We start from the raw sequence: 12,747 nt of genomic DNA, 5'->3' as shown, positions 1-12,747 counted from the left end.
TCTTTTTTGTCAAAATCATTTTATTAAAGAGTTAATGTCACAACAAGCTCAAAATAACACATGCTTCAGAAATAAATCGGACGAAAAAAACTCCAAACAGAAATACGAGTGTTTTGAAGGCATGGTAAAGCGTCAGTTGCAAGAAACTTCTGCAAACAGGTGCAAATTCTGTTGGTGCAATGGAGAAAAACCTCAGAAATGAAGCCTGCTGGGCATGACTTCTGTGTACGTAGTGCAGTTTGTCTAATAAGTTAAATCAGAAAGGGCACAATTTCCATGGCTGCACAGACCCAAATGTACTTCTTCAATAATTAGCCCCAGCACAGGTTTTTCACTGTGAGTACTAACGAAACAAATTTAGTTGACGTCTTAACATAGCAGTCATATATATATCATATACATGATAGATGTTTGACTCATGCAGCCTCCTCAGTTACATGATTTTTTTTTTATTTGCTCAAGAAACATCATAAAAAAATAGGTTTGCAATTTGTATTTCACTCCAGTGTTAGCTCCGCATCACCTCAGGCAAAGACAGTGTTTCAACAGATAATCTAATTTGGCAAGAAATCTGCCCTAATTCTTAACCTCATTTTTGTAAATCCACATAGAAAATAAATGCGAATTCTTTATACAAAACAAGAGCAAATAACTGTACCTATATAAAAGGGGATTAATTCCCTTTAGTTTTATTATCATGGCACATACTTTATAGTTTCACAACAGCATACTAATTTTCATTTATTTTTTTTTAAAACCCAGAATAGTGTGGATGAATGGAAGAATGTGAGTTACCATAGGCAGCTGACTCATGCATTAAGCAATTCATGTTCTTTATCAGTTTTCCCAACAGCATCAGGATTGGATAACGGGTCAAGGTCAGCAAAGAGACTGAACCAGGCAGTCAAGTCTCTAGGATTCTTTGTGGGTTCTGGAAAAAAAAAAAAAAAGGAAAAAAGTAAAGTACAGACTTGTCAGCTATTTTGAAACAAAACTGACTGAATGTTTGACTGAGGTCAAACAAATGCCATGCTATTGTTTAATTTATTACTAAGGGCACTTCTGACAAGAAAATGGGAACAAGTGATGGCATTTTAAAACACTACCTTTAACAGAATATGGGACTTTAGTAAGAATGAATGTTTTACATCTGTCTGCCCGTGTATTTTATATGGCGCCTGCCACAACAAGTACAGGATCACTTTCATTATAAATAGAAACAATCTCGCTCTGTCTAGCTTTGTTTCATGAAAGGTGTTTTACTTGTGTGTGCACCTGCATGCTTGCAAAAAAGTAAAAGGAAAGTGAAGGCAAATTTTACTTTCAACCGCTCTTACAGGACTAAATTCCTTTGCCTAAATCCAGTTCATGTGACTGTTCTGTTGCCCTTGTATATGGCCACACAAGGTCATCACTCATCTGGAATGAAGTTTTAATGGGAAGGTATTGGCTGGAGAGAGGGGAGGTACACTTGATAGCCAGTCCCAAGTACAGCTTCTAGTATTAGTGTATATTTTTTGATGATTAAAAAATATGAACCAGTAATATGTTCCAACTGCAGCTGGACTAGTGCATCTCTGTGTCTACATCAACATACAGATGTCACAAAGGTCTCCTGCTGTCTGTTATTCCAAAGGGGCAGATGTTCAAGTTAAAGAGGAGGTGACTTTGGCGGCTATAAAGTACTTCACTGCTTGCTTTGTTCTTTGTGACCCTATGATTAACATGTATTATATTGATCGTGAAATAAGATGTACTCTTCCACTCAGAGAGAAAACGTCACATAAAAGCATTCTTTGTGACACAAGGAATTTATGGACAAAATAGGCTCTGCCTGGTATGGCTTTCATCTTGGTGTCTCTGAGGCTGGAGTATCTGCCACTTTAATAAACAGATTTTAAAGTAGCTGAAGGCTGTTCATTTTTCTGGTGAAGGTGCTGTAGCTGTGGCATCACACTCATTTCCAAAACAGTTTCCAAAACATCTTAACCCTCTTTTTCTGCTGGACTGAAACATGTCAGTCTTTGAATCCCAAGAGGCAGGGGAAGGAATACACATCTCCTCTTTCTTCTGTATGAACATCTTTGACGTAGCTTCTGTGTGAATGTGAATGCACAGAATAGGCTAGAAACTGGCAATAAGAATTCAACATATTTCTGGTTCACTTACCCAGAAAACTCTAGTCAAAATCAGTGGGGCTTTGTCTCATTAAACGGCAGGACTATGCACTCTTGGCTCAGTTGCAAGAAGTGAGTTAAGTTTCATACTGATGATTACTGATATGAAGTTACCAACAAAATTTGCAATTAGGGCTCTTTTGCCTTATCAGTAGCCTGTATTTTAGCCACAATGTCCTCCTAGAACTTCAAAACACTGTTTAGCTTAGACAAAGTGCATGCAGATGCTATTCTGTCTGACTCAAAACTGAAGTAGTAACAGAAACCATAGTTTCAGCCCCTTCATTATAAATTACTCTTTTGACATACTACTAGCACTGAAGCCTACCAAAAACATACACACATATCATACACATAATCAATGCTGAAACAGAGTAATTCATTAGTGAGCACATGATTCCTGACATGTAACTACTACAAAAATAGGTTTTATTATGATAGAGTAACTGAGAAGACTGGAAAGATACAAGAGCACAGCTAAAAAGGAAAAGCAAAGTAACTGAAAAAATACACGACCGTATTACCTTTCACAGGCGTCTTGCTAGCATTCACATTCAGGCTGTTCGGTTTCTGTGCTGGCTGTGGTACAGATGGTGGGCCCACACTGTTAGCTGCCCATCCTAAAATTCAATAATACAGGAGCATTAGCATGGAGAATTACTCTGTTAACTCAAACATCCCACTGTCTGGCAGCATAATGCTCACATAGATGACGGAGCAGAATATTATGTTTATGGTTATGGCCGTTCGTATCTTTCCTCGTACACAAGATATCAGCAGTCAGATGCTGCAGACAAGCAACATCCTTGAGAAGAGAGTATCTGCGGATCAGTTTCATCATCTCCAGATTCAGGCAAATGTACCCTTTTCAAACATTTACCCTGGCTAAAAAAGATTTGTTCTTGTTTCTTTCACCCAATCACAGTTAATACTTGTTCACAGAAAGGCCGGTACAGTAATCAAGTCAAGCATTGCTGTAGGGAAAAGAATATCATTTACATTTGGGCAAAAATATCACACATACTAAACATTTTTTCCACCTTTCTTTACTTTTATAGTTCCGAAGACTTTAATTTCATCAACTGTTCCAGAAAAAAAATATTTAGAGACGCTAGATTTTTAAATTAATTTTGAAATTATTAAATCTGAAAAAAAAGAATTTATTAGAAAACACTTTGAAGAATTAAATTTAAGATGCCCTACTTTGTATTAACTTAAAACTAGGTTTTAATGGAGTATTTTTTTGTTCCTTCATTTGAAAGGATTTTCTCAGCAGGGAGAGTACTACGCAGGAAAAACTGAAACTGGGTATTCACAATTTTTTATTCTTACACGCATATTCCACAGCCACAAAAGAGTAATGATAAATACAGTTAATGAGGCCAGATGAACTAGGCTGGCAAAATGAACTAGGGGTGCTGTACCATGGAAACATATTAGGAAAAAATAGAGCATTTTTGTCCCTGGCTTAAGATATTTAAATTCTTATGCTTTATCCCATTTAGAGGACTGAAGGTTGTATTTCTAATTTCAATGATACCTCCTTTACGTGTTGCCTGATCAATTATCAGTCCATCTCAGGGGTCTAGATATGTAATTCTTCAGTATCACAAACAGGATATTTAGGATATTTGCCTGTGCACACAGCCAGCATTTCCTTATTCAGTCTCTTTTTTTCTACAAGTTCATGCTCTCACATCCTCTTCTGCTCTCTTTGTCCCTCCTCCCCCTGCTTTCTCCTCTTTTGAGACCCCTGACAGACATGGTACCCATTGTCCTGACAGTTACTGTAACAGCCATGTAAGTCTTAAACCCTTCCTCTCTCTAACAGATTATTCTCATCACTCTCTGATAGTCGTCTGTGGACTATAAAAGTTCTGAAGTGCAAGCTGTGTTATCAGAAGGAGGCAAGAAGAGTGTTTCTATAAAAACACGTGAATTGGGATGGAAATTTAAAGCCACAAACATCCTCTATATCTCTAAGGAAACAAACCAAAAACTTCTTAAAAATATGGATGCAGAGGGCTCACATATGTTTGTTCTAGGCAACGGTGATAAAAGCTTATGAGCTAGCCTGTGCCCCCTGAAAATGAGATTTAGAGTTTAATCTTTCAAATAAGCAAATTTGAATCATAAATAATAAAAAGTGTGGAATTAATACTTCAGAATGACATACTTTTCCAGGCATTTTCTCTGCTTGTGTTACAAAAGAGAAGAACGGCAGAGGACATTATACACAACTACAGAAAACTGTAATGCTTTCGGCTGGTTGGAGATGTATTGCGAGAAAGTGTTCTAAGATGTCAATGGATAGCAACGGATAAATTGAGTAGGTCGAGCAAACAGGGCCAAATCCTAATTTCATAGAAAAGGAATGGGAGCGCTGCCTGGAAACTTCCTGTGCAAGTCCCACTGACTTCAGTGAGATCAGGAGTTGGCTCCCTGAGACCTCACTGATGTTCGTTTGCACTGATGCGACTGTCAGACCACAGAGCGAAACACCACAGAGCAGTTAACTCCTTTGGAGCCCTCCTTTTGAGTGCCTGGACTAAGGCTTGGAAAGCAGCACGTCTGTGAGAGATGCTATGGTCTGGTTCCCTGTTCATTAAAATGCAGGTAGCTCGAGTACCACTTAGAAAACAAAAAGAACCTAACAACAGCAACAAAAACATCCAACCAGAAATGCTCCACAAAATGTGTGATGCTTTCATAACAGACTTACATATGCATCTATGAAGGTATTGGGAAAGACCGACACAGGATTTTTATTGAATACTTTCATGAATTCTACTTTTAGTATCCACTCACAGTGAGCTACAGAGAACAACTTTTCCTTTCGACAACAAACTGCCATCTATCAATCTGAAAGCAGTTGTTGGTCCTAAGGCTGTTCCGGTTTGCCTGTTCACAGGATGGCTTTGTTACGTGACTAGGCAAAAGATGATCGCTGACACAGCAAGGAAACCAAACAGCTTACTTTTCAGCTAGCATCTTCACAAACGTTACCACAATTAAATTTAGAAATGGAAACGGTAAGCTGCACATTTTCTTACCAACTGGAATATATGCACATGTAGGTAACTCAAAGAGAAGCCCTTAGTCGTAAGAATAAGTAAGTAAATGAGGCCATAAACGTCCTGAAAGAGAAAGCCAATGCTCTCTGTGAAAAAGTGGAAAGGGAACCAAACTACAAAGCTGTATCTGGAGGGGAATCTAAAAGATTTGTTGGGAGCATGCTTTGTTTCTAATATATACACATTTAGATATATTTTAAACCAGCACCTGGTAGTCCCATAGCAATTCAAAGTCCCATTGTGCTAGATCGTGCCTATAAATACAGCCAGAGAAAACTCTGAGCTGGGAATTCCTGACCGTAACAGTTTATAACCTGCATAGCATTGTGCCTGTTTTACAGATTAAGATCTGAGGCAGAGAGAAAACAAAGCCCCAAAGATTTATGAGTGTGCTTAACGTAAAATAAGTAAGTAATCCCACTGAAGTTAATAGAAAAGTTAATGTGCTTAAAGTTAAGCATGTGAGTTTTAAGAATCTTTATGGTCTTACGGGCAAATTCACACAGGAAGTATGCAACACTGAGGCTGCAGTGTAGCACCTCACACGGAATAATTACTAAGCAATCCTACCAGTCAGGGCAAAAAAAGTGTAGGACGTGTATCACAAATCCTTGGTAAAAATATCCGTAATTTATATATTCCAGTATTTTCAACTTGTATGTTTAGATGTTTATACTGCCGTTAGTATTTTGTTTTTTAAAAAAAGTCTCTGTTTCCAAGTTCATTGACAAGGTCGTGAAAGAAGTGCTGTGAAATGAAACACATTTTAAGATTAAAGTTGAGATTTTGCAAGATATAAAATGGACAGAATTTCACCTTCTGTTAAAAAATAACAACAAACTTAAAAAGAAAAATAGCCCATAAAAGTTAAATAGTGCATTTTACCTGGCAACTAGAGTCAGCTGGGACCATGCTGTTATCAGATACAATAATTCAGCTGATTAACTGTGACTTTTCAAATGCTAGTAAATCAGCTATCATGATCTCTTCCAGAACCTTGGAAATCCATTTGAAAACATCAACATATTTTATTCTTTCAATACATATTTATTCTTTTTCTTATTCAAAAAGATTTTGGGATACCATGTTGACTGGAATGGATTTTCCATTTCTAGATCTCCTTGAATGCAACATACCAGAGTTCTGATTCTGAAGTGCTAACAGCACAGCCAATGCCAGTGTCTTGTGCAAAGAGGATATAACAACAGCCTCAGAAAGGACACCCAGCCCTGTTTGCCATTGACACCTCAAAGATATTTTTCCTTCAAAAACATGTTTGCATTTAAAATGCATAAAAATGCTGAAAAAAATCAATCCCATAATATTTCTGTTGCTATTTTCAATAATTTGCTTAAAATCTGTTTATGTCTCTGTATCAACAAAGGTGTTTTTCATTGTTCCTTTTTCCACTTTCAATAGATACCATGTCTACTTCTGGTCACAAACTGTTTAATTTGACAATGCAATGACTAAACCTCATGATTTTTCAGCTCTTATTTTATGAGGTCAAATCCTACACTCTTCCAGTCCCTCTTCACTCTATCAATCATACTCATATATGCATGTACCTCAACACAAAAATACATCTAAAACTGTGCATCATTGCAAATGTCACTCCCCCAGTTTCCATTTAAGCATTGAAGTCACTGAACCCAAATATCTTGCTTTAGGGATGGTGGTGGTAACTGTATTAATTATAAGGTAAATTTGACTTTCTTATTCTTGTCAAAATGTCATGGGTCATTTTACATCATGTATAATTGCACCAGTTGCATGGATTCCAAGAAGTAGGCTTCAGGACGAATCGGTCTGCTAGTCTTTCCTACATCACTCTTCCCCAAATGAGATTTAAATGACTTGGGACAGACAGAGGCCAAAAAGGCAAGCTCCTCCTTCAGTCTGCAAAGCCCTGGGAGAAATCTAGACAGACTGTGCGGAGGACAAAGGTAGTTGCTGTTGGCTGGTTACCACCAGTGTGCCTTCCTCCCTCCCTTCCTCAAGGCCAAAGCAGCAGCAGGAAATCTCTGCCCTAGTGCCCCTCTTTCCTTTACTCTCCCCCCAGCAGCAGCTTGGAAAAGCCAAGAAAATGAACTGCACAGAAGAAAGGGGAGAGAAAGAGTTGCATCAGTAGATAACCTGTGTACATGAGGAATCCACCTGTATTGTTCCTAGGATGAGACAACCCATATCCCTATGTGCAACAGTATGGGATGCATTGAAGAAAAAAAAGAAAATGAATGAATGCAATAGATTTTCACTATATTGTTTAAAAATAGTATTCCCAAACAAAATACAGTAATAATTTTTGGTTCTTTGATCCCTTAACAGAGACAGCAATTGTGATTTAAACAGTAAAACCCACTCAACAGATTTTCTGTTACAGAAAAAAATTGTCTCAAAGGCCTACAGAACATTGAGGAAGCTCAATGAAAATATTCAAGACAGTAATTTTGACTTCAGGTTTTAAGGTACTTTGTTCACAAACACTGAATGAGCCGTGCTAGAAAAACAACTATGCTACTCACATGTTTTTGTCCAGGCCACACTCTACTTTGACTTCAAGAGTTTCTGCAGCTATGGCACAACATAAGCTGTCACTATACTTCTGAACAGCAGAAAACCATACTCTAAAACCTAAAACCAAAATGCTAACTGAACAAGATGAGCTCTCACCATGTAAAGACGACTGCAAGTCATTCATGTTTTGGTCTAAGAGCTGTGAAGGTAAGAAGCCTGATGGTGGTGGTGCCACAGATGATGAAGTGTTCTCCACATCTCCACCTGAAGAGTTCATGGTGAGATCAGCAAGTGCAACCTGTCCAAAAACAGCTGTCCACTCTTTGCTGAATTCCCCCTCGTCCAGCGAGGAAGCGTTGAGGATCTCATTCAGTAATACCATGTCATCCTTATCACCAGCTTCTGACTCCAAAGACCTCACAAACTGATCCTTTGAAGCTGTCTCAGAACAAGAGAGTCAAGATAAATAATTTTTTAGACAAAGAAAGAAAAGGAGAAACCTTTTAAAACATGCAATCAATGTTTTTTATGTTAAGTGAGATGGAATATTTTTGTGTGATTATTTGCTGTTTTCTCTTTTAGACCCAGGTCTCTTGGACATCTGGGCTTGTGGTTTATGCAACAAATAATTCCTTGGTTATCTTAGATAACCTCACAGCTGGTGAAGACTCATTTCTCATTAAAAACAATACTACAAGTACGCTTAAAACTCTACTAAACACCACATCAAAATCATTAGTCTAATATTTAAAACGTTGGAGAAGACTACTTTTATGTTGCTTTTGAATCATTATCTAAAACTGTCAAAAAATCAAATTGGTATAAATAGATAACAAATGAGAGTTGGGGATTATTCTAAAATTTTGTGAGAACATATTTAAGATGACCTTTATGACGTTCTGACCAACGCTTTAATTATTGGGGTATTTCCCTGTGAGAATAGGTTACTCTACACAGAGTGAGATTTCTGCACTGTTCAATGTTGTAGTAAATTTTTTTCCTCTCTTAGGCTGCTGAGAAATAACCGGGGCCACTTTCTTTCTGATTCCCCTCTCTAGTTTTTCTAGTACCAGAACTGCAGCTGAAGAAGCATTTAGATCACTTGAGCCATTACTCCTCAAAACCAATTTTTTCCTATTTTAGAAATGTTAAATAGTTATATAAAATACATGAAGCTTGTAACCAGGACGTAATCATTTTCTCTAGCTTACAAAATATTTGGAGAGTGAAAGAACTATCAAGGAACCCCAAATGTTATTTTACTTGGAAACATTTAGAGCTCCACTGTCAGAATACGCACAGGACAAAAACGGTGGTTAACAAGGTCGATAATGTTACGTTACTGAAACCCAGATCAGTTTATCTTCATGACATTTGTTTCAAACTTGTGGTAAGGCACAGAAGCAACTTCAGTTTTCCAAAGTTCGGATGGATCAGCTGAGCTCACCAAGTTACACGCAATTTGCAAACACAATTTTAACCCTTTTGGGCTGGGATAAAAGATTGACAGTAGCAAAGCGATTGCAACAGGCCATTTTATTTAAATGCAACAGCCTTCTTGGGAAAGTTCCCATTTAGTAGCTGTAATAATTTATAATGAAATAGCAGAAGTTGAGTCAGAAGAGGAAAAAAGCACAAAACTGTGTTTTAAAATAGGCTGATGAGTTAGCATACACACCTACGTACTGAGAAACAAATAAACCAACATGTAATATAAGGATTTTATTCATTACTGAAGTCAGTTCTGAGATTCAGATCCTTTCTAATTCACTTTTTTTATGTGTACTCCCTGACAGGGCCTAAAAAATTAGAAATAGAAACATTCCAGACACATCAATTCTCCTGATGTTCCCACTAGACTACAACTAAAATACCATAGAAAACAATTTGTTCTCATGAATTTTCAGGCTGCTTTCCCATCTTCAGATAAACACCAAAGAATGTTAACATTGTCCAAGCACCTACAATTCCCCAAGCCTCTAGCTATTGAGCAGGCGAGACAGAGGGGTAAATCCTTCTGTAGGGGACAGATACCTGCTATTTCAAAGGCACTTAAGAACTCTGATCTCTACAGAGCACCACCATTGCAAAGCTGCTTTCAGGAGGCCCCTGCATGAACTTGGAAGGCTTGCAGGGGGAGATGCAAAGAGAGCATCATTAGTAACAGATCTGCTAAGGCATACCGCCAACACTGCACCTAACCACAAATCACATTTGCTATAATGGAACAAAGGCTTTGCAGCAACACAGCTCAGAGCAAAGCTCTACTTCACCTGGGTATCCCAGTGCACTAGTCCCATTTTTACTGGGGGAGAAAGTACAACGCGTAGCTTCACATCTGAAGAGCAGTTAGGTCTTGCTGTAGTGCATATGACCACCAGACATCAGAGAAGCGACACATTTCTTGTCTCAGCAGTCTTTCTGATCTTCCTGCGGGGACAACGCACCCGGGGCAGGGGAGGATAGGGTGGTGCGTACGCTCAGGCTGTCTTGAGGAAGCAGCAGTAAGCTCTACCCTTGTTTGCAATAAAGGTTATCTTGAAACCAGTGTTGCTTATCAAGATATTACTCGTGGTTTCTCTGCTAGATTACTAGAATGATACGGACTTTCTCACCTCACCCGTAAACCTTCTGTAACTTCTTATCCTGTTGCTTTGTTTTCACCGCCCATTTTCACAACCAAAATCCCTCTTCTGTCTGCATGTTGCCCCTAACCTTATAAATGTCCATGAAAAAAACCCCAAACTCCCAATAAAACACTGAAAAAACAATGTCACAATATTATTTTTTCCTGTTCTTTGAACAAGCCTCTAGCAATGCTCATATAACTTTGCAAACATGCCTCATTTTGCTGGTATTTAAAAAAATTAAATGTGAAGAGAAACTAAAATTATTTACAACCATACATGATCGGAAACAGAGGATAAAGACATCCTTCTGAAACACACACAAAAGTGTACTTCTAACTATACTGCTGCTCTTAAAATTATACAATATACATCAGCCTAAAGCAAGCTAGTGTGTAAAATTAGGATAAAGGGCTGATATAGTAACATTAACATAACCATCCTTATCTGACGTAGCCATGCCACAACTGCTTTCATACTGATTTAACTATTTGACTAAGGAAAAAAAAAAAAGAGACTTCTAAATGACATAGCTAAACTTGTATGACCAATAATTGTATGCATTATCTGTATCTCCACTAAGAAGGTCCAGCAAAGAATGGAACTGAGTAAGGAGAAAACCAGCAGAAAAGAGGCCACTCTCAGACACGCACTGACCTTTTTTATTAACCACAGGAAAGAAGTCATCACTACCTTATCTATCCACAGATTTGGGCTGCTTCTGCACAGGCAGCTGAGGAACTTTCCCTGTTTCTGCCTTCATGGGTGATTCCCCACATGAGTCATTTCCCCACAGCGCAAGAGACTGCCTGTGTGGCAAATCCAAAGTCAAGGTGTTTGTAAATGCTCTCTTCCTTACCCACCATGAAGGCAGTGCCTTAAATACCCCAAATAACGCTCTCAGTCTGACTGACTAAGCTGCACAAAGGGGTTTTTTTTCTTCGCCGCTTTACCACTTGCTTTTTGACTTGCCACAGTTGTTTTTGCTGTTGTTGAGGTTTTTTTTACTCATTCTTCATAAATGAGTGAAAAGTAAATGAAAAACTATATGCAAGACTCCTACAGCTTATAAAAACTCAGTATCAAACTTTTGGCCTGATCTTTAATATGTTACATGGTAAAACAGTACCCTTTAGAATAAAACAGCGTGTCCGCTTGAGCTGCCACTGATGTAACAAAAGCATAAGGATAGGAGTAGAGCCTGGAATGAAAGACTGCTTTCTCATGTGTAGATGAGAACAGCACAGCAGATTTAATTAACTGTCTGATTGAAAGAAGCCACCAGTTCTTACACGGTTTCAAGAGGACTAAATAGTCTGTTTCAGATGCATACATTTCAGATACAAAAATCTTGCAGTTACTAGTGTATTTCCAAGGGTTGTGATACAACAGCTAAAGAACCCAAAAGAAAAGTTTGTGAAATGTTATGGGAGGGGTAAGGTTTACAGTGGAACATACTTCAGTGGGGCGAATGCGACATAGTCTGGTATACCTAACCTTCAATCACCTGTGACAATACGTTTTACCCCCAGTAAGGTTTACTTCATATTATAACATCAGGAAGAGTGCCTCTGCATGTTTATGAAGTTGAGTTCCTTTTAACACTGTTTAAGTACTGCAGCTGAATAACTGCATTCAACCTTTCAGATTATGAAAACAATTAAGATCTAAGATTAAAATTATACTTGGTGCCTGTAATTGAAAAGCAAACGAAATAGACATGCATAAGTGTTTCATACCATTTTCTTCAGGTTGTAGGTCTAATAAGTCATCTATGGCACCTAAGAGCAGGGGAAAAAAAAAAAGAAAAAACAAAAAACAAAAGCAACAAAGGAAGATCTGCAGCACACCGACAACCAGCATGTACACATCTAAAGGTAGTTTCCTTAAGTCTCTTCACCTGAGCTCTGCTTGTGGTTACACTTTCCTTGTAATGTGGATATGACATCCTTGCCATCGTCAGCTGTAATTAAGATCCATAAACATGTCAAATTGCACTTGGCACAAGACCATGCTTACAAACAATGTCACTGTAAGATCAACATGCAGCGGTTGTTGGTATTCATGTTTAAAATGAACCTAGTCATAATGGATGAAGGATCCAAGATATAAGCATTCCTAAGAAGTGAGGCAAATTTCCAAATAATAACCTGGGGGAAATCTTCCTTTGAATCAGCACCTGCCACACCAGCCCATCTCCAGGCTGAGCACACCCAGCTGAGGCAGCTGCAAGAATCAGACAGGTCTCTGCTGTCCTCCAGAAGTAGAGACACTTCTTTTAGAAGCTTCTACTTACACAGGCCAGGAGAGAGCGCCAAAGTGGCCAGGACCTCATCACTCCCTAAATCGCCT

The 12,747-nt window shown here is 38.3% G+C and overlaps 1 protein-coding gene across 14 annotated transcripts in view; it reads right to left on the bottom strand.

The window, feature by feature from the left end:
• Positions 1–12,747, bottom strand: part of ICA1 (islet cell autoantigen 1) — a 78,852-nt gene continuing 66,105 nt past the window's right edge. For 8 of the 14 annotated variants that reach the window (XM_075419277.1, XM_075419284.1, XM_075419274.1 and 5 more), the window contains 5 exons: positions 12,296–12,358; positions 12,135–12,176; positions 7,925–8,206; positions 2,702–2,797; positions 2–931 (listed from right to left, as the gene is read on the bottom strand). In XM_075419277.1, coding sequence (XP_075275392.1) covers positions 810–931; positions 2,702–2,797; positions 7,925–8,206; positions 12,135–12,176; positions 12,296–12,358 — 605 coding nt within the window. In that variant the 3' untranslated portion in view covers positions 2–809. Of the gene's footprint in view, positions 932–2,701; positions 2,798–7,924; positions 8,207–12,134; positions 12,177–12,295; positions 12,359–12,747 lie in introns of all 14 variants that reach the window. The other 6 variants (XM_075419271.1, XM_075419281.1, XM_075419270.1 and 3 more) reach the window with 5 other exon arrangements.

Source organism: Opisthocomus hoazin, chromosome 4 (assembly GCF_030867145.1).
Source record: "Opisthocomus hoazin isolate bOpiHoa1 chromosome 4, bOpiHoa1.hap1, whole genome shotgun sequence".
Classification (NCBI taxonomy): Eukaryota; Metazoa; Chordata; class Aves; order Opisthocomiformes; family Opisthocomidae; genus Opisthocomus; species Opisthocomus hoazin.
Note: the sequence above shows the minus strand (reverse complement) of the source record. Positions and strands in the feature narration are given on the sequence as shown.